This window comes from Tenebrio molitor, chromosome 4, assembly GCF_963966145.1.
Source record: "Tenebrio molitor chromosome 4, icTenMoli1.1, whole genome shotgun sequence".
Taxonomy (NCBI): domain Eukaryota; kingdom Metazoa; phylum Arthropoda; class Insecta; order Coleoptera; family Tenebrionidae; genus Tenebrio; species Tenebrio molitor.
This window is the reverse complement of record NC_091049.1, coordinates 1,524,452-1,546,208: the sequence shown is the minus strand read 5'-3', so window position 1 is coordinate 1,546,208 and position 21,757 is coordinate 1,524,452. Positions and strand designations below refer to the sequence as shown.

The 21,757-nt window shown below is 35.3% G+C and overlaps 5 protein-coding genes across 9 annotated transcripts in view; 1 reads left to right on the top strand and 4 right to left on the bottom strand.

Annotated features, from left to right (window-relative positions):
• The window catches only part of LOC138128776 (TWiK family of potassium channels protein 7-like), a 261,082-nt gene that overhangs the window by 48,364 nt on the left and 190,961 nt on the right, over positions 1-21,757 (top strand). The window lies entirely within an intron of this gene.
• On the bottom strand, positions 1,767-9,721 carry LOC138128096 (alpha-tocopherol transfer protein-like). Of its 4 annotated transcripts, XM_069044286.1 has the most exons (12): positions 6,101-6,259; positions 5,520-5,755; positions 5,318-5,465; positions 4,941-5,193; positions 4,772-4,882; positions 4,622-4,724; positions 3,085-4,564; positions 2,880-3,027; positions 2,412-2,664; positions 2,243-2,353; positions 2,094-2,196; positions 1,767-2,034 (listed from the first exon to the last, which is right to left on the bottom strand). In XM_069044286.1, exons 7-12 carry the CDS (start codon positions 3,224-3,226, stop codon positions 1,904-1,906), a joined length of 888 nt encoding a protein of 295 aa, XP_068900387.1. In that variant the 5' UTR covers positions 3,227-4,564; positions 4,622-4,724; positions 4,772-4,882; positions 4,941-5,193; positions 5,318-5,465; positions 5,520-5,755; positions 6,101-6,259; the 3' UTR covers positions 1,767-1,903. The 4 variants fall into 4 exon arrangements, 2 of the variants coding, with proteins under 2 accessions (XP_068900387.1, XP_068900388.1); XR_011158534.1 differs by lacking the exons at positions 1,767-2,034; positions 2,094-2,196; positions 2,243-2,353; positions 2,412-2,664; positions 2,880-3,027 and having other exon boundaries at positions 3,231-3,578; positions 3,633-4,564; positions 6,101-6,260; XR_011158535.1 differs by lacking the exons at positions 1,767-2,034; positions 2,094-2,196; positions 2,243-2,353; positions 2,412-2,664; positions 2,880-3,027 and having other exon boundaries at positions 4,328-4,564; positions 6,097-6,119.
• Positions 13,820-15,289, bottom strand: LOC138128095 (clavesin-1-like). The gene is made up of 6 exons (XM_069044284.1): positions 15,137-15,289; positions 14,942-15,089; positions 14,644-14,893; positions 14,482-14,592; positions 14,299-14,404; positions 13,820-14,050 (listed from the first exon to the last, which is right to left on the bottom strand). Exons 1-6 carry the CDS (start codon positions 15,285-15,287, stop codon positions 13,899-13,901), a joined length of 918 nt encoding a protein of 305 aa, XP_068900385.1. The 5' UTR covers positions 15,288-15,289; the 3' UTR covers positions 13,820-13,898.
• On the bottom strand, positions 15,346-18,832 carry LOC138128097 (alpha-tocopherol transfer protein-like). The gene is made up of 6 exons (XM_069044288.1): positions 18,587-18,832; positions 18,389-18,536; positions 18,084-18,339; positions 17,880-17,990; positions 16,109-16,211; positions 15,346-15,559 (listed from the first exon to the last, which is right to left on the bottom strand). The coding sequence occupies exons 1-6, from the start codon at positions 18,726-18,728 to the stop codon at positions 15,462-15,464; spliced, it is 858 nt and encodes a 285-aa protein (XP_068900389.1). The 5' UTR covers positions 18,729-18,832; the 3' UTR covers positions 15,346-15,461.
• LOC138128781 (retinol-binding protein pinta-like) lies at positions 19,416-20,891 on the bottom strand. Its single transcript, XM_069044994.1, has 6 exons — positions 20,654-20,891; positions 20,441-20,606; positions 20,140-20,386; positions 19,978-20,091; positions 19,822-19,924; positions 19,416-19,630 (listed from the first exon to the last, which is right to left on the bottom strand). Exons 1-6 carry the CDS (start codon positions 20,796-20,798, stop codon positions 19,482-19,484), a joined length of 924 nt encoding a protein of 307 aa, XP_068901095.1. The 5' UTR covers positions 20,799-20,891; the 3' UTR covers positions 19,416-19,481.

The following is a 21,757-nucleotide window of genomic DNA, read 5'->3' as shown; positions in this document are numbered from 1 at the left end:
AAAAATCTCAGGAATATCGAAAAAATAAAATAAAAAATATAGGGGGAGTCTTTACAAAGATAAATGGGTCTGAAGGTTCAAACTTTTCATCATGTTTTCTTCAATTAAAAAATATAAATGGTTGACATTCATTTTTAAATATGGTGAGGATGATTATGTAAAATATTAAAAATATAAATCAAAAAACATTTCTTGAAAAAACAGCTTTATCTCGAAAAAATAAAAGTTTTATTTTTCCAATTTTTGTTCAAAAGAGAAGTACAACATAGCTAGAATATTAATCAGGTACTTTTGAATAAATATTGACAACTTTGATATTTTTTTCAGTGACAGCAATTTTTTTTTAACATTTTTTCTTGGTCAACGGGATGTCCCCTACTAAGCCCCGAATTCGGAATACGATAATTTTAAGACACCCTGTATAATAAATATTCCTGTCACCATTACACCTTTGGTTCCTTCCGAATAATGGACTAGTTTATTCACCATTTTCAAAATGAAACAAATTTAAGCATGATCTACGTAAACAATTTCTCTTGGAACGACTGGTACTAATATGCAAAACTAGACTCTATACATACTTACATTCACATCAAGTTTCTTGGATGCACTTGCAATGGGAACGTTAAACTGGGCAGGTTTTAGCTTCCCAACTTGGATTTAAATGGGAAACGTTTTTTACGTTTTTCAACTCATCAAAATTCGTACAGGCAGGACAAACATATTGTTTTATAGAGTCAACATTGATGTATAACATGGTTTCAAAATCGATTTTTTCTCTTTATATGTCTAATAATAACAGGCCTTCAAATAAATTTATATTTAGAGCAACCTATGGAAATTCAATTGTTCGCAACATTTTTCCAGCATAGAAAATGACACAAGAAACGTCTGACATTTTAACGAAATAAGATTAGGTTAGAAAATATTTTTAATTTTTGTAGTGCATTCTCCCTATTCCCTCTCCACGGAATATGACAATGTGAAATTGGGAAAAAGCTTACTACGTAACCTGTGTAACTCCGGACAATAATTGGTAACCTACAAAAATTACTTTACACTGTTAACAGAATTAGAATGTCGTCTACACCTACTCTAAATATATATTTATTTGAAGGCCCGATAGCAGATACAATTAAGTGCTTCAAATGACCTTACATTGGACTCGGTCGAGCCGCCTGTGGACATTTCAACTCCTAGGATTTGAAATGTTACAGAAAATGCCACTTCAACCGTTTCTATAGAGATACACAAAGTTGCGATTTTAGACCTCTTGAAGATAAACACATTTTTGTGCACATAACTTTTTTTAAAGCGGCGGTATAGCAACGATTCTTGCTTTAATGGAATCCTTTCGTCGAATTCTATCGCGTAGGCCACTTTTAGTTTGGACTGATTCACAATGGAGGTGATCGAAAATGTTCTAACTTTCGACCGGTCCGATTTAGACACGATCTCGCTTATTATTGAAGACACAGCAATGATTTTTGTACCATTGGGTCTGCATCGTTCTTCGGATCAATTTTCTGTAAACTATTTGATCCTGCGATGTATAGTTGCCGAGTAGTCTAACTTTAAAGTTGAGTTGCAAATTTTTTTTTTTTTAGCTCCCACATCATAAAGGCGCGTCTGTGGGTGGAACTTTTGGATTTGGATGGGATTCGCCAAAACATTTTTCGAAAAATAACACCTTCTCGCCCCTTTGCAAAAAATTGAAAAATAGATTAACGCTACGTTGTAGCATATCGGTCAAAGAAACCACTAAGTAACAGAAAAAATATTTATTGGTCTTATAACATTGCTCGCAGCGTTTTAACTGACTGCGTACATTTTTAACATTCCCATTTCAAGAAAATTAAATTTCAAATGACTTAACTTTAATCACAGTTACCAGCTAGATCACTTAATCTACAACTAGAGTTTTGAAAGAACCCTGAGGACCAAATATCGACTCCTCCTGACCGTTCCTTTGACAAAGTTGTTCTATATTTTCCAAGAAGCCTCTCTTTTTCGTAAATATCTCATCCCAAACTTCTGAAAGTTGATAAAACACAATTAAGACCTGCGAATTGAAGAGATATGTTCTTTCATACTCAGCAATTCCTTTACGCTCTGCAACTCGCCTCCATAATCACGCGGAAGATTTTGCTTTGGAACCTTCTCGTACAGAGAACGCAGATCTTTGTGTACAGTTATCTAAAAGAAAAAGTAGCTCGAGACAACTTTTGCAGCAGCTACTTACTCTCGAGAATAACTTTGGTTTCAAAACAACTTTGGCTAGATTTAAGACAGCACCTAAAAGATGTGGTGCGTTGATGATTTCTATTCCAGAGATTCGCATCTTAAAGACATTCTAGTGTAAAAATAGGAACCGATAATTATTTCATTTTAAATTACAAGCATCAGTGTACCTCGTAGATGTCCCTTACTTTGAAGAAGTCATTGATATTTCCTTGTAATATGTGACTCATTGTCCAAGATTCAAAATCTAAGATGACACGCACACTAGGAACGTAGTCGTAGTTAAACAAGATCGTGCCTGTGGCTATAGCAAAATAAAGGCACCGATGGACATCTAAAACTTTTTCTAATTTTTCAGAGTCGAGACTTAAGATGACAATTCTTTCCCACGAAGGAGTCAAAGCAGGTGATGTAACGACTACCCTATAAAATTTTATATAGAGTCTTACATTTATAGATTCCAGTTTAAATTAAATTCTAGAAGTTTTCTTGTCCGAGAACGCAAGGTAAGGTCCACCATATTCACCAAATCTTGTGCCAACAGATATCATCTGTTGGGTCTTTTGAAAAATAGGTTGGGTGCTTTACATGCAATTGTCACGGGACTGTACACACAATGTCTGAGTTACCCAACTTACCCAACTTCATTAGAAGGTTTTATATTCTTCAACCCAACGAAAAATTCAGGATATTTACAAAGATGCGTAAAATAATTTTGGACCCTTTTTTTGACATTTCCTTCCTGAAATTTCCCTCTCAGTAGCATTATCTTCAGAAACTCTTCATCTAACGACACAAATTCAATGAAAAAAAAATGCACGCTCGTTTTAAGTGACAGATTACCTTTACTTTCCAGTGGCAGATGAGAACACTGCCCAATCCATTTTTTCAAAGTATTTATTTTAGTCTCTATTGCTTCTTCAGAAACATTTTGTAAGGCGTTTATGACACTTTTTTCTTTTTCGGACACAAAAAATGTCTCCATTGTCACTTGATCACTACAAATTTATTATTTGGGTGTTGATGCGATGATTCTGCGTTGCAGTTTGTTAGTTTGGACGAGATTCACGTATCTGTGATGCAATAATGCATCACAAAAAAAGTGCAGTAGTGATTGGGCAAATTCCACTTTTACCGCCTTGACCTTAGGATACGAATAATTCTTTTGGTGATTTGTTTCTTATTTCATTCAGGTCTTTTTATACTTCGCCCAGTTGCCGTTCAATCTCCGGGCTTAGCACAAAAAACTCACTACTATTATTTGGGTTTTTGTTGCATAATTCAGTGCTCTGTGGTCCGGTCAGGTGACTATTTATGCATTATACATTAAACTTTACCTAATTAGTACATTTTCATTGGTCAAATTTTTATGAGGTGACTATTTAACTCACATCACATTTTCCAAAAAAATAAAATCACTAGTGAAAATTATCGATTATTAGGAAATTTGATTATGTAGCATAAATCACGGATGTAGTACCAAAGCGCCCCGTACTAACCCTTTAGAAGCGCTACCGTCGCCAGCGAGAATCTAATCGCTGGGCCCCTACCATCATCATCAGCTGCGCGCCGTCGGAGCGTGCCGTACCATCCCCAGCCAGGCTATAAAAGGGATGCACGCATGGACAAATCAATCATTATTCATATGATCATCCGAACTCCCTCAAGTGTCTCACTACAAACCTTTATTAACTTTGTTTACCTTTATGTAAATAAACAATTTACAACACAAACACTGTTAAAAGTGGCTCAACAACGTGGGGCATAATGTCAAAATTATAAATTTTGTTCGCTGAATAGTCCCTCGAATACCACTCTTAGTCAAAGTTAAGTAGACTATTTTTGTGGTGTTCTCACTCATGTCCCCACGCTTGAGATTACCACTCGTGCTGCGCACTCGTGATATTCAAATTCAAGCGTGGGTGCGATTCGTGACAGCACCTCAAAAGTAAAATAAAATGGTGGCACCGGGGCTTTGCAATGTTCTATAGGGGGGTGAAGGAACGAACACAATGAAGAACTTCTTAATTCTTCAAAGGGTTATTTCTCTGGAGATATTTACGTATTGTTGCGAAACAATAATTCCTTTGTACTTTTTTTTTAATCTTTTATTGCCAACATGACGGAATAAAGCACATCCTGTGCCACCCAACGGTTAAAATAAAGAAAATGATTTTGAGCATTTGCATTACTTAATCTACAACTAGAGTTTTGAACGAACCCTGGACACCAAAAATTCCCTCATCTTCGTTATTTCTTTGAGAAAGTTGTTCTATTTTTTCCAAGAAACTTTTCTTTTTCGTAAATATCTGATCCCAAATTTCTAAAAATTGATAAAACGCAACGCAAACTATGAGTCGAGGAAATGACTGAATTATACCTAGCAGCTCCTCTGTGCTTTGCAACTCGCCTCCATAATCGCTCGGAAGATTTTGCTTTGGGACATTTTTATGCAGAGAAGACAGGTCTTGGTGCGCAAACACCTACAAGAAAAAACCAGCTCGAGATAACCTTTCGACCAGTAACTTACTCTCGAGAATAACTTCGGTTTCAAGACAACTTTGGCCATATTTAAGACAGTACCTAAAATATGTGGTCCGTTGATGAGTTCTATTCCAGAAATTCTAATCTTCAGGATATTCTAGTGCAAAAATGAGCACAGAGAATTATTTCATATTAAAATATAAGGATTAATGTACCTCGTAGATTCCCATTAGTTTGAAGAGCTCGTTGATATTTACTTGTAAAATGTGACTCATTGTGAAGCCTTTTAAATCTATGATTATGCGGAGTTTAGGAACATAATCGTGATTGAACCCGATGACAGCGGTGGCTAAACAAATGGCAAAACACCGATGAACATCTACATTCATTTCTACTTTTGTAAGGTCCAGTTTAAAGAAACAAATTCTTTCCCACGAAGGAGTCAAACAAGGTAATAAGATGTTGATCCTGGAATCTTAAATAATTAAACTATTCTAGCTCAGTTTGCATTCAGAAGAATCAGAAACCAAGGATTTTTTTAAATTTACAAAACCCTGGATCCTGTTCTAGTTTTGTTTTGTGCACAACTTACCCAACTTCATGGAGAGGATTTATATTGGCCAGTCCAGCAAAAAATTCACGATATCGGCAAAGATAACAAAAATAATTTTCGATATTTTTCTTAACAATTTCTTCCTGAAATTTTCCCCTCAGTAACATTATTTGCAGAAATCCTTCATCTAAGTGACAAATTAAATTAAATTAATTCATAACTTCTCTAACCAATACACTACCTTTACTTTCCAACGGTAATTGGGGGCACTGGTCTATCCATTCTTTCAAGGATTTTACTTTAGTCTCTAGGGTTTCTTCAGATACATTAAATAAAGCATTTATAGCACATTTTTCTTTATCATCCGACACAAGAAATTCCTCCATGGTTATTGCACTCTTACTCTTGTATTACCCTTTTTGGTTAGCTACTGATAGCGTCGAGACCGGTTTTATCTTTCTTCTTGGATGGGGACAACTTAAAATAGAATGCACATATACATTTTAATATACAGGGTGACCTTGAAAGTTGTGCAGATATTTTAACCAGTAATAGAACTCCACAATAGGAAACGATTGAGCCAATAATTCCTTATACAAATGTTGATAGTTTTCGAGAAAAAGGGGGCGAAATTTTTTTCCAAAAATGTGTCAAAAAAAATCATAAACTTGACATTTTATTTTGGTCGTACGTCAAAACTACCCGCCAGATTTAAAAATTTCCAGCGGTTTCCAAACAAACTGATTCCGTTGACTTTTGTATAGGGGAAGTTGGGCTATTTTGCCTTCTTTTAACACTTTTACTACCGCAAAACCTACCTACCTTAAAATATCTGCACAACTTTAAAAATGAGACTGTATTCACACAGAGGAAACTTTTAACAAAGTTAAGTGGTTTATGCATTTTAGGATTACATCATTTTTAATTAAAGTTGCCAATGTCCTGTTAACCTTGATCTTTGAGTCAATGTTCAACAGCCTTTCAAGCGCAGTTTTTGTTTACATCGTAAACTGAAATCCGACGTAAATTGTCTTGATTTTTGGTTGCATCCATTATTGAACATACAGGGTGTAACAAAAATAAGTGCATTAATTTGAACTGGTAATAGAACTCATCAAAAGGAACAACTTTTCTCTCTGCCATTTTGGCGAAAAACGTTGCGTAATGGCTTAAAAAAGTAGGAAAGATTTTCCTAAGCTACCTAAAAACGTGAAACAACCAGATTCCTACGAAGTGGATTTTTTGCTAGATTTGTTTGATTTTCGATTTCGTTTTCTGGATGAAAATGGACGTTTTTTTCATGTTGTCGCTGATCTCAACTAGCCATTGCAGTATTTAGCGGCGTAGGGCTATTTTAGTGAAAAATCTCTCCAATTTTTTTTTGGAATTAAACATCGTTTTTCGACAAAATGGTAGATAGAAAAGTTGTTCCTTTTGACGAGTTCTATTACCAGTTAAAATTAAAGCACCTAGTTCTGTAACACCCTGTATTTACACAATTTGAAGAAATATATTTTTATTTAGAAAGTTCTGCGTAGGTATTTGTCAATTCACTGAATTAAGACCTATATTTTTAACAGTTGTCCAATAACAATCTAAATTCTCGCAATAATGATAATGTGACGCGTCTTTTATCATTTCCTCTAACCTTGTGTGGCTTTTGAATTATTTTTAAGCTGTTTAACAAAATTAAAAAATTAGATTAATGTTACGGACATGTTTCTTGCTCACTTTATGCAATTACAATTTGATAACGTAATGATAAAAGTACCATTAAAATATTGTGGTTGCTGCTGATAATATTAATCAATTATGCTACTTTCTCGAAGAAACACACAGTCATTATGTTGTAAAAATGTGGTGTTGTTAATTTGCGATATTTCCTTACTTACATGTGAAAACTTTTTGCTTTTTTGATGTAAGGGCTTCTTCGTAAACTACTTTTTAATTTTTCAGTTTCACACAATCATACCGAGTTACAGAATGTAAATGCAATTAATTGCAAAAGTAGGTTGCTTGCAACTTTCACTGCACTCGAGGGAAATGATGGACGTAAAGTGTTTCTTTTGAAATTATACAAAGTGATCAGAAAGAAAACAAATCAGGGCAGGCGTTGCACAATATGGGTCACGTCCGTCGTAGCGGAATCATATGCAAATAAGCGTGGGCGTGGTCTCAAACGCTACTTTATAATAAATTAATCGTAACTCACAAAGTTTAGGCGTTGGAATTATAATTGTGCATTTTATTATTATTATCTGATAATTACAAGCTTTATTGCCAAACGCGACGCCACTGGAAAGCAGATTTTTCGGTGAAATGTCAAACAAACGTCAATTTGGTATTGATGTGAACCTTGAAAATAGTATTACCAAACGTTGACTTTGTTGCATAATTCACTGTTCTATGGTCAGGTCAGGTGACCGAGCTTCCATCTTGTCAAAATGGATGTGTGAAAGAACCATTAAGTCACATAAAAAAATATTTATTGCTCGCGGCGTTTTAACTGACTTCATACATTTTTTACATTCGCATTTCAAGAAAATTTAATTTCAAAAAACATAACTTTGATCACGGTTACAGTTGGTTGCAAAAAAAAACGGGAACTGTCAAAATAAAATTGGCACATTTTTACAATTTTTCCATACGAGAGATGGGTTAGAATTAACGTGAAAATTTAATGACATTTAAAAAAATTATTTGATAGGTTTTGTCAAGTAGACAATTAATTGAGGAAGGGGCAAAACCAAATTTACATTTGGAAAATTTTCGTTTCTCGTTTTTTTTGCAACCAACTGTACCACCTAGATCGCTTAATCTACAACTAGAGTTTTGAAAGAACCCTGAGCACCAAATACCGACTGCTCTTGATCGTTCCTTTGACAAAGTTGTTCTATATTTTCCAGGAAACCTCTCTTTTGCGTAAATATCTCACCCCAAACTTCTGAAAATTAACAAAACACAATTAAAAGCTACGAATCGAAGAGATTTGCTCTTGCATACTCAGCAGTTCCTCTTTGCTCTGCAACTCGCCTCCATAATCATTCGGAAGGTTTTGCTTTGGAACCTTCTCGTGCAGAGAACGCAGATCTTTGTGTACAGTTATCTAAAAGAAAAAGTCGCTCGAGACAACTTTTCGCTCAGTTACTCACTCTCGAAAATAACTTGGGGCTCATCACAATTCTAGCCAAATGTAAAACAACACCTATGACGTGTGGTGCGTTGATGATTTCTATTCCAGAAATTCGCATCTTTACGGTATTCTAGTGGAAAAATAGGCACAGATGATTTTATTTTAAATTACAAGAATTATGGTACCTGGTAGATTTCCATTAGTTTGAAGAGGTCGTTGATATTTACTTGTAAAATGTGACTCATTGTCCAAGCTTCAAAATCTAAGATCACACGAAGACTAGGGACGTAGTCGTGGTTGAACAAGATCGTAAGTGTAGCCACAGCAAGACAAACGCAACGGTGAAAATCTAAAACTGTGCCTAATCTTTCAGGGTTGAGTCCTAAGATGAAGACTCTTTCCCATGAAGGAGTCCAACCAGGTACTGCAAGGGAAACCCTATAAAATTTGATATCAGAACCTTACATTCAAAGATTCCATTGGTAGTTATTTTCAAATCAAATTTTTTACTACAATGACTAAATAAATGTGCCAAGGAAAAATCTTAAGAGTAACTGAGAAGAACTGCTTTTTACGTATCTACCAATTAAATTGAAGTTATGTAGCTGCTTGATCTAATTAAATCAGAATTAGTAAGAGTTAATTATGTGCAAATGTAATCTGATTAGTTCGCATAACCAGGTAAGTGACGTCAAAATAACCACCTGTTCAATTTGGTGCGCACTGAATCAAGTATTGGGTGATAGTTTAAAACCAGATGAATAATTTATGAAAAATTGTGCACAAGAGTCGCCTCAGTAGTACATTTCAAGACTTACCCAACTTCATTCGCAGGTTCTAAATTCGCCAGTCCCATAAAAACGTCAGGATGTCGGCAAAGATAATTAAAATAATTTTCAATATTTTTCTTAACAGTTTGTTCCTGAAATTTCCCTCTTAGTAACATTATTTGAAGGAACCAGTCATCTGGGGACAGAAAATTAATGCCCTTGTACCACTCAGTAACCAACAGATTTACGTTTACTTTCCAGTGGTAAATGAGGGCATTGATCTATCCATTTCTTCAAATATTCTATTTTAGCCTGTAGTGTTTGTTCAGATATATTGTGTGAAGCATTTATGGCACTTCTTTTTTTTTCGGACAGAAAGAATTGGTCCATTGTCACTACTTTAGTATTTCTGAATTTCTGTGGTTCGTTGCGATATTTCACGGTTTTTATTAAATTGGCATTGACGTCAAGTCTTTATAAAAAGTGTATAAAATATTTCAAGCTTGTCCATATTGGGAGGTTAAAGCTGGACACGCAACTATTAATTCTGACATTATTTTAAATTTATTTAAGAAACACTTTTGTTTTGTAAATACTTTAACTGGTAAAAATTGATAAAGCACAACCGAAAATTGTCGGAAAAAATATCGACTCAGATAATGTTGAAGTGTTCCAAATTTAAATAAACAAAAATTCTATTAATTAATCAACTTAAGTACATAATATTTTTGTTTTACAATATGTACAAAAATTTCCGATAATAATGCGGAATCGGGAAAAGTGCCCCGAATGCTTGCAGCGTTTCCACGTTGAATAGCAAGGGAAATCCTCTCGAAAAGGAATTTCTTTGATTTTGAATCGCCTGATTACGCGATAAGTCGGTTTCCGATGACATTAATGAAATCGATGGCTTCTTTGCACCAAGGGGCTAAGGTTTCAAGGCTAAACCTTTAAATATGTAATTTGACAAAACAATTGAACTATTTCAGCGGCAAAACCTGAAACTTCAGAAGTTTTCAAAATGTAACTGTCAAAATGATTACAACCCAATTTTAAACCAATGCAAACTTGGAAGGAAGTGTTATCTGAGAGAGTACCAATATTAGGAAAAGGTATTGCATGTAACCAAGATCCTGATTCTCAGCTTTGCAAAGCCTTAAAACGAGCCGAGTCCCTAGATGAATTAAAGATTAAGTCATTGGCAATTATTTGTTTGATATTGATATTATCCCAATTCTTCTGAAATTGTAAGATTGTTGGTCTTTCGTTCTCATTTTCTACATGTCAGACTGCTAAAGCTTCATCATTGTGAATAATAAGCTCATTGTCCTTTGAATTTAGTAATAGAGAAACAAGCTTTTTAACACCATGCATTGAAGATAAGAAAGCAGGGAGGCAAATATCGGAAATGCGACGAATTCCCAGTCCACCAAATATAATCGGTAAAGTGGACTGACGCCATTGTAAATCAGTTAAACGTAAATTAAGTATTCTTTCTAAAGAAGACTTTAAAGAAGAATCAATTGAATTAACATAATTAGAAAATTTCCAAAAAGGAGTTGTTCTTAATAAAAAAATAAATTTTGGTATGAAAAGACAGTTTTTGATTATATATATAAGTATAAGCCACGTGTTTGCTAAGAAGTTCAGCATTGTGTAAAAGATTTTCAACTGTAATGATAGTTTTTTCAATAGTGTTTTTGAAGTCTTGGTCAAAGATTGGAGAGCCTAAAAAAGATAAACCTCCTCGGTTACAAATTTTGATACCTGGTGCTAAATTTTGAAATTCCTTTATGACTTTTAAATTTGTGTCTCCAGAACAGCAAAAGATCTCGCATTTGTTAAAGTTTAATTCAAGACCAATTTTCCTGGATAACTTTCTTAAAGTCGGACAAAACTACTTTTGGAATTATGTATTTCATTTGATGTGTCATTTATTAAAATCAGATAAAAAGTAAGCGCGACACAGCGTCAGGTTTTTCGTCAGTCACTTGGTATAAAGAATTTATAGCACGTTTTTTTGTTTCCGTTACAAGAAATTCCACCATTGTTATTTGACTCTTCTAATAATAATGCTTTATTTGCCGTACGGGCTTTCGGATTCCTGATTACAGTTTTATCTAACTAAACATAAAAATATCATTTTCAAAAAGAAAATAAATAAAACAGATTTTTCTTTCTATCCGTTTCTTCCTCTTCTCTCTCAATTCGCTACATCCATTCCACATGTGCTCGATTGTCTCTCTCTCCTCGTAGCACATTCTGCACCTTCTTTTCTCTTCTTCCATCCAATACCTGTTTCCTTTCTCCTTCTTTTCCACTCTCTCTCCCCAGGTACTCCGAAGTTTCCTCTGTCTTTGATTCTTTCCCCTCTTTCTTGCTTGTCTGTGTTTTTGACTCTTTCCACTACTTCACTGGCATACCCGTTCCTCTCCTTCTTCTCCGTGTTCTTTTTATTTTCTCTCCACCATTCCGTTAGTATCCTGCACTCTTCCCTTCCATCCATTTTGTCTTCAAACTTTGCCGCTCTCTTTCTCCCTTTCACTCTCAGCCACTTGCACTCTTCTCTCACTACGTAACCTGGCGTTTCTCTCGAACATCATCATCATTCTTCTCCTGAAATCACCTCTCCACTTTCTCTTTCCTATTCCCCAAACACATCCCATTACCTTATTTGCTTTCTTCACTATCTCTCTGGTATGTGCCTTATCCGTGGCGCTTTCACTGAATGTGTAACCCAAGTATTTGAACTCGTTTACTCGTTCTGTTTTCCTTCCTTCCCAGTTCCACACATTCTCTTCACTCTTCCTCTTTCTCTTATTGAACACCATCATTTTCGTCTTCTCAACATTCACTTCCAGCTTTTTCATTCTCACATACTTTCCCAGGCCCTTGATCATTTCTTTCATTTCTCTTTCACTCTTTGCCACTATAACCAAGTCATCCGCATATCTGATGATATGATAAAACACAAGGGAAGCCATGAATTGTGGAAATTGTCCAAGAAAATATCAAATCAGATAATCTTGAAGTGTTTTTGGAATTATTTCATTTGATGTGTCGTTTATTTAAATCGGATAAAAAATAAACAAGATACAACGGCCAAAGTTTTTCGTTTTCGTCACCCGCTATAAAGAATGTATTGCACATTTTTTTGCTTCCGATAAAAAAAATTCCTCTATTGTTATTTGACTCTTACTATATTCTCTTTTTTTTGTCAGTATTTGTCTTCTTAAGCGGGGAAAACCTAGAATAAAACACACATTTCAATCCATTTATACAGGTTTTTTTAATAAATGATTGTCCTATCGCAGTTGGCGCTGAAAACCATACAAATGTTAGATGTGCCGCGAGCCTCGCAACATGAGACAGACTAGTAGACCGATTTTCGGCGGTAAAAACTACCGCCAGTATCGCCACCTACCGGCGATACTAGTCTGACTCATGTTATGAGGCTTGCGGCACATTCAGCTACGCCACCAACGCCAACTGCGATGGGACAATCATTTATAATAACCTTGTATCAATGTATACACAGCACAACGGAAACTTTTAACAAAGCATTTACCCGTGCAATTATTTAATAAAATAGCTCGTTACGTGAGAGTTTGAAAAGAGACTAAATAGCACAGGAATTATACAGAAAAAAAGTTGTCGGAAAGGATTTCAGAAAAGAAAATCAGAAGACACTTAATTTTTTTATTACGGGATCTTAGCTATAAAAAATTACTGGTTTTTGTTCTTTCATGCTGCAGTATTTCTGATTGCAGTAGCCAAATACTCAAGACCCACAAAAATGTCATTAAAAAAATCACACATTGTAGAGATAGTCTTGAAACATGTGACCTTGTTTCTGACATTTGGAAACGTTTAGTTTTCTTACTGTGTTACAGATTTTACTTTCATGATGATTCCATGAAAACAAAGCAGATAAGTGCTCTATAAACATAACAATGAGATTACAGATATTTTCTTAAACCAAGTGTTGTAAAACTGGCAACCACAAGTACACCAATGTGTTGCTTACAGCTTAAAACCACAAAGAATTACACCGAAATCTCCAGTAATGCCAACTCTTGAATTTTATTAAAAATCTTTAAATCTTTGGCAAATGATCCACACTCAGTGAGCCAATAACGTCATTAATATATACATCCAGATTTCAACAAGAGTGGACCCAATGGTGACCCTTGAGGGAGAGCTGATGTATATAAAATTTGAAGACGTATTTTTTAAACAAAAACAAATAACTGTCTTTTTCTAATTCTTTGCTAACCATTTCCAAAACCCCACAAAAGAAGATCTTCGTTTTTTGAAACGTTTTTGTTTTGTTTATCGAATGTAGTTGCTAATTGATATCACTGAAGTTTCTTGGATTATCTTAATCTTAGATGAATTTTTTGTCAACTCATTTTTAATCTTTTTTGAAGTTCTCAGAACTGATTTAATCGTTATCTTGTCTGATCACTTCATATACATTCACGTTGGATGACGTATCATGACAGTTATTCAAAATCTATTCTTAGAGAGCTTCACCCAAATTTCTGTCAAAAACAATTTTGCAAGTCTTTTATTATCGTTTGGAAAAGTTGCAGAAACTCCAAGATTTAGAGTCCGGTTGGCATTCTTTTTTAGAGAAATAAAATAATAGTATTAATACGGTTTCTTTATTTAGTAAATTCTTTCGAAACGTGAACACAAATAATAAACGTTCTCTTCAATCCAAAGCTAAACTCTTAAAAGTACCATCCACACCAAAAGCTTCGTTATATTTTACTTCACCGACTCTCAAACTCTCATTGGAAATTTCAGAAACTATAACCTTTTCCAGAGCGTCCACGTTGCTTTCAATCTCTTGATTCCACTTTCCTGGAAAGAATCTGTGTTAAATGCTCCAAAAAAGTATTTTTTCCATGATTATTGAATTTCAGTGGTCTTTGCTCACCGAAAATAGTGAGTAAAGATGGCACTTGAATCACTAGTGAGGAAAATATATTTTCTCACTTTAATCACTCGTACGGTTGGGGTTCTCGCCTTCGGCTCGGACGCCCAACTTCCGTACTCGTGATTAAATGCACTACTTTGCTCACTTGTATCGAAAATAGCTATTTACACACCGAGAAGCTCGTCCATTGAAGTGTCCAAATCGCCCCCATATTCTGGAGGTAGATACGCTTTATCGACATTTTGGTGAAGAGATTCGAAATTTTTGTGCACACTGATCTACAAAAGAAAATGAATCTTCTAATAATCACAGCGAAAAATAAAAATTTGTTTTGAAATAAACGAGTAGTACTTGCTTTGCTGAACATTTTGGCAGTGAGCACAGCTTTGACACCTTTCAAAAAAGCTTCAACGAATGGTGGGACATTCAAGTATTCCACTCCTGCAATCCGTGCAAAGTACGCATTCTGCAAACAAGGATTCGAGCAATCTTGTCGCTAAATCAATTCGCAACTAACACTGTAGGATTTAGGAAACGAACCCAGAGCAATTGCGTACTTCTTGACCTGTTCGTACGTGAGTCCTTCAAAATCCTGGATAATCCTGTACCCCACGCTGTAGTCACAGCGTAACGAATACTCCGACGTACACAGAGTGTATTTGAAGGACCTCATAATGAGCTCCTCGTCGTCCGTTACGCTGTTATTGGTCCTGATCAATATGATCCGCTCCATTTTGTCCGTCAACACAGGCAGAGGTAAAATCGTGCTGAAGGACAAGTAACTACAGGTACCAACTCACTAAAAAATTACTTACAGCCGTGTCTCTATCGGTAAAGCTGACCGAATCCTTCCTATCTCATTGGCAGAGATTGCTTTCAAGCTGTAGTACTTTTCCAGCTTTTCCTTTGTGTGCTCCACCCGAAACTTGTTCCTGAGCAGGCACTTCTCCAGGAAGTCGTCATCTGCGCAAGTTTCGTCAAGTTCTTCACAACAGTCAATCTAGTTTTACCTTGGATATCTTGGGGCAGATGCGACTGCTGCCTGATCCACTCGCGGATGATTTCTATGTCGCGCTTGATTCCATCGGAGTCCACATTGAAGCGCTCGTGGATCCGCGCCCTAACAGTCTCGTCGCACGGGGAATAATTGTTCTTGATCATGATCGCAACTGGACTGGCAGGAATTTTGTTTAGAAACGTTTTAAATAAAACTAAAACGTGATTTTGTGCACCTGTTAAAGATTTGCGCCAGACACGTTTATTTGATTATGAAAAAATAACAAGTGATAGAAAAGGTATAAAAAGTTGAGATAATTTTGGTCCGTTCTTGCTGTTTCATGTTTTTCTTTTGCTGATTTCTGACTGGTGTTTGGCCAAGATTGCGATTTTTTCGAAGAATTGGTGTTGGGTTTCAAGGATGTGGTCCCACAGTTCTAAAAATAAAAAAAAATGATAATCGGAGGAAGTGGGAAAAGTAGAAATGGGACCAAAAGTCTAGTTTCTCTCTTCTAAGAGATCGTGTAAAAATAAGCCAGAAATAAATCATATAAAAAGTAAAAATTAATTTTCGCATATAACAAAGCTATTACAGCATTCAAAGGAATGTGTTAATGGATTATTATTTGAGTGCTGTAATAGATCAGTACAATTTACATTTTCAAGGCAAAACAAACGATGTAACAATAACTTCAAATTGAACTTTCCATTGTAATATTTGTGTTACCAATCGCTGTAAAATTCCCCAAATTTTAAAACTGCTTTTTTCATTTAAAAAGGGCATATAAAGGCGCAAAATAGAAAAACTAGTGTACGAGTGTGATATCTCGTTTATAAGGTATTTTGTAGCACTTGCTCCTCACAAGCTCGTCGTGCCCCAAACCCGTCCGTGCTACAAAATGCTTCTTATAAGACTAGTATCATAATATACTATTTTGTCAATGGATGATCGAGAGATGCCATTACAAAATAATAAATGTGCTTACCTATGAGATTTTCTGAACTTTGAGATCCTCCTCCATAGTCGCTGGGAAGACATTCTTTGGGGATATTATTATACACGGAAGATAAGTCCGAATGAGCAGTTATCTAAAGTAAGAATGTCAAGTTTATTCAACTCGATTAAGTAAACAAACAATATTATCAATTGTCAGACGATAAGATAAATTGGAGATAAGAGATAAGAATTAAGAGATCTAGTGGGGTGAAAATAGAAACGTGAGACAATGAAGAAGAAGCCAAATAACAATTTTCTTCGCATTTGATTGGTGAATTTTGAACAACAAAACTAAAATGGTTTTTTGAAAAATAAATTTTGTTTCAATCAATTGCAGACACATTCGGTCCATCTATACAGTGTGTCCAAAAAATTTGGAAACACCCCAATAAAATAGAAACGAATGATTTTCGAGAAAAACGCAAAAACAAGTGAACTAGCGTTTTCAAAAAGGTTGGTATCTGTTCGCTTTTTTTGATGACCTTGAAAGAGTTATGATGTCATCAGAGGGTTTTTTAAACGGCAACGTGGCATTTTTACTACCGTTTTTAATAGATCTTTTAATTGTCGACCCAACGGTCAAAAAAATTTTCAATTTACATAAGAAATTCCCTGAAAAAACCTATTTTTTTAATATCATAAAAACTTTTTCAAGGTCATCGAAAAGACCGAACAGACACTATCAGCAGAAATCTTTTTTTAAACACTAATTGACCTGTCTTTCGATTTTTTTCAAAAATTGTGCGTTACGTTTTCATTTGGGTGTTTCCAGACTTTTTGGACATACTGTATGTGTCGATGACTATGAGAATTTGTTTCTGTTATGTTAATTATAAATAAAAGTTTTTGTTGATATAAACTTGACGCATTTCTTGCACTAACAACAACAAAAATCCGCTGATAATATTTTGGGGAAAGGACGTTTCTTGCGTAATAATTTTGCGCAACATCTTTTAATCAATGAAGTATTACAACACATACGAAACAACGAACAAATTGTTACCGACAAATTTTATTGGTAGATATCTATTTGTTTCATTAACAAAAATTTTTTTACGCGAAACGAGCACTTCGCGTACCTTGGCCGCGAAATTCTTTAACATCCTTGAGATTGCCGCCTCGGCCGCAAGCGCCTCCCCGTACGTTAAAGAATGATTTCGCGGCCTTGATATACAAATAACTATAATTTGTTGGAATAAATTGATATAAACAAGACAAGGTGATGTGATCTTGAGCCTTTGACTGCACCCTAATTATTTCTATTTTTAAATTGCTTTAACATAATGGTAATACAATTTTTTTAAATTGCTTTTAGTTTCCTACGTTGTCCCACAACCTCGTAGGTAAAATTTCGGCACATTTTAAAAATACACCCTGTATATCATGTTTTATAAAATGTACGCCAATGCGAAGTAACCTATAGGAAATATGCTTTAAAACAAGGAAACCGCATTGGTGTACGTTTTATAAAATATGATATACAGGGTGTATTTTTAAAATGTGCCGACATTTTACCCACGAGGTTGTGGGACAACGTAGAAGACTAAAAGCAATAAAAAAAATTGTAGCTCAAAAAACAAATGTCATTTTATTTTTTGATATAGAATTTTTTAATTTTTTTTCCGAGTTCTACATGAAGCCAGTAGCTCGTGGTTAAAATTTTTGCACACATTTCAAAAACACCCTGTATGTACGTCATTGGCCGTATCAAAACACAAAAAGTTGTCTAGTTCATTATGTTTTAGGATTAATTAATTTACCCTCATAAACATCTTTGGTTTGAGAAGCACTTTGGCGATGGCCAAAATCGCTGTCAAAATCCTTGGTGTGTTGATGAGTTCGAACCCGGATATCCTAATCCTCAGCATTTTCTACACCGAAAAATAAAAATGTAGTACGCTGAGACAGCAACAAAGAATCGAGACAGTTTCATCGTAGTAAGATAAAATTGTAAACAAACTCACCTCGGTGATGTACACGAGCTTGAACATGTCTCTGATGTTTACTTTGAAGACGTCAAAAACCGAAATGCCCTCGAAATCCAAGACAAACCGAATGCTGGGCAGATAGTCGTTGTTGTACATGATCATCGCAGTCGTCACAACAACCAGGATCATCTGGTTGATGTCAAACTTCTTCGTCGCCAAATTTTTGGGAGACAGTTTCAACACAACAATTCTTTCATAGTTTGAGGTAAATTTGGGCGAAACGACAACTACTCTAAAACACACCAAATCAGTAACCGCACTTTTGCACATCGACCTCTCACCCGACTTCTTCAGATGGTTTAAACTTGCCAAGCTTCAGGAAAATATCTGGATGCTTCGCCAAGCATTTGAAATAATTTTCTATGTTTGGTTTGACAAACTCATCTTTGAATTTACCGCGCAGTAGCATGATTTCCAAAAATGCTTCCTCTGAAATTGGTCACGACAAGTTTAGGGTAGATGCGCAATGCTCTTGTTACCTTGGCTTTCTTGAGGCAGGTGAGGCAAGTCTTTGGCCCATTTTTGTAACTGTTTTATTCTCACTTTCACTTCACTTTCGGTCACGTCGAAGGTTTCTCGTATTTTTGTTTTGTCATCTTCGGATATCTGATAACCCTCCATTCTGAACTATCGCAGTCAAATGTTTTGTGAGTGGTCTGGAGGTCGCAGCAGTCGAATCTTATCTAAGCCAATTGAAACGACGATGTCCAATTGAGAGAGAATTAATTGAAAGTTGTCCGAGTAGGTCTGACGTAACGAATGTGTAAATCGCTGCGTGCAGGTTTATTTCTTGTTTATGCAAATTTATCTTGTACATATTTTTAAATGTCTTTATGTTAATCACACACATGGGGAACAAATACGCAGAAATTATTATTACACAAACACCCAAAACATGAAATTATTTTAAAAAAGAACAATCACAAAAAAATCTAAAAAATTGCTTTTAGTTTTCTACGTTGTCTTACAACCTCGTAGGTAACGTTTCGGCACATTTTAAAAATACACCCTGTATATCATGTTTTATAAAATGTACACCAATGCGAAGTAACCTATAGGAAATATGCTTTAAAACAAGGAATCCGCATTGGTGTACGTTTTATAAAATATGATATACAGGGTGTATTTTTAAAATGTGCCGAAATTTTACCTACCAGGTTGTTTTACAAAGTAGAAGACTAAAAGCAATTAAAAAAAATTGTGGCTCAAAAAATAAATGTCATTTCATTTTTTGACATAAAATTTTTTAGATATTTTTTCCGAGTTCTACATGAAGCCAGTAGCTCGTGGTTAAAATTTGTGCACACATTTCAAAAACACCCTGTATATTAGAACATTTTGACAAAGATAATAATTTTACATGATGCGTCAATGTTAATCAAAATCCAGTTGTTTGAAATTGCCATAAAAACCGAAGAAATCATCATTTGGCAATTTTTCCGGACGCAAATCTTCATTTACTTTGAAAGAGTCCAAACGGTTAAAGTATTCCTTGTATTCCATCATCTTACTTTTGAGGATATCTGAAAGATAACGTTACCGCAACTACACCTTCTTGGATTTTCTCATGGGCTATGAGTCATATCTGCGCAAACGACTCAAGTAGGCGCTGCAAACCGATCGAAAAACATCGTCATTCGTTACGTTGGTTCATTTACAGATATTTCCAAGGTCACAGCCCATGAGATAATCCAACACCTCTACTTCTTTATACCGTTCAGTTCTTTTAAAGATTTTTCACCACCTCCATAATCTCTCGGCAAAATGCTCTTCGGCACGCTTTCGTACAACGTATCTAGTGTCTTGTGGACAAAAATCTGCAACAACAACAACAGGAAAGTAGATAAAAACCACCTCGACAAATACTCACTCGGTTCAGAATTTTTGCATTGATTGCAGATTTGACAATCTTCATAAGATAGTCTGTTGCAGGTGGACAATTAATAAAATGTAACGCAGCAGTAAGTTTCGTGGTGTAAATTTTCTACAATACAAATCTCTTACTGGAATTACAATTCTCCTTGACGAGTACCTTGTAAACTTGCACCGCCATTTTAATCATAGTGGGGGTAATTTTCGTAAAATGTTTAAAAGTGCACCCTGACAAGTCCAAAATAAAGACGTCACGGCCACTGACGTCTTCCTGCACTCGCACGAGGAACACATTCAAAGTCCACACAAAAGTCAAAATGGGATTGGCTTCTGCGTCTCTTCCCAGAAACTTGAGAATGCTCACTCTGCAGAACTCGTCTATCTGTTTTGGCAGCGGGATGAAGTAACTGAAACGAAACATCTTCCTCAAGGAAAATCCAAAAATGATTTAGTAAAAGTACTTGATGTCAGCGTAGTCCATTTGTATCGGTGACGTCGGATTCACAGTTTCCAGATGTAGAAGCCCTGGCAGTTTACACCAAATTGTGTAAAACGCATCAATTTTAGTTTTAGCTTTTTCTATGCTAAATTTGCTCATTATCAAAAAACCTCTGATTGTGTTGTCACCTAGAAGGCTAAATGACAGTACTGTCACAGCTATATCTAGTACGTACTTGGTGTTTCTGGAAGATGCGGTTGCGTTTTAATCCACGATTTTATTGCAGATATGTCGTTGTTCAGATTATTTGTGGTCATTCCAAGACGAACCAGAACTTTTGATTTTTGATCATTTGTGGTTTCTTCAAGAAACTGCACCATGATTCTTCTTTATCTTCTTTGTTTTTTCTTTTGTATACTTGATTTAAATGGAATCATCGCTTTCAAAATGTTGTTTATATAACAAAGTAATTGCCTTGCCTGGTCGGTCTACCACGATAAGGTCTTTAGTAAATAGTAAACATAGAAAAGCTCTTTAGAAAATGTATTAATGATGTTTATTCTTCTATTATACTAAGTTTTGTTGTTGTTTGTTGATATGAAAATGTATTCTCTACTAAATCGCTAATAGTTATTTGTGCATCAAGGCCAAAAAGTGCATGTTTTTCGTCCGAGTCTGAGTTTTTTGGCCGAGGCGCAGCCGAGGCTTGAAAACATGTGAGGACAAAAAGGATGGACTTTTTGGCCTTGATACACAAATAACTATTGATACAAATAACTATTGATACACAAATAACTATTAGGACAAAAAGCTTGCCAACAAAACGAGAAATTTACTATTTGCAATACAATTAATTATTTACATAATTTATGGTGACAGGACAATTATCCGTTTTGTCGGTTTCGTTGCTAACTTACTAAACAGACCAACAGATGGCGCCACGGTCAGCGTCCGAAAAAGAGTTACTTTTCGTCCGCTTGTGACTAGGTAAAATTACCGTTTTCATTAAGGATGCCTGAAAAGGTTTATTATGCCAAGATTTATCCCAGCTCGAGCCATGTTTTGCTTATTTCATTATAAATTGTCAAATTGTCTTTCCCACTGAATCATTTACCTTGCTTTGTCAGTCTTAGTGTGCGATAAGACCCTTAGCAAACAACAAACACAAGAAAGCACTTTACAAAATCCGATAAGTTGAAATGCGTCAGTTTTTGTTGCATTAATAAAGAGGCAATTATAGCTTCGGTGTCATCTATTTTTATTCTGATCTGATATTACGACCTTCATCTGTTAATGAATAATAAAGAAAATAAATTCGCAAAATCAACGACTTCAAAAA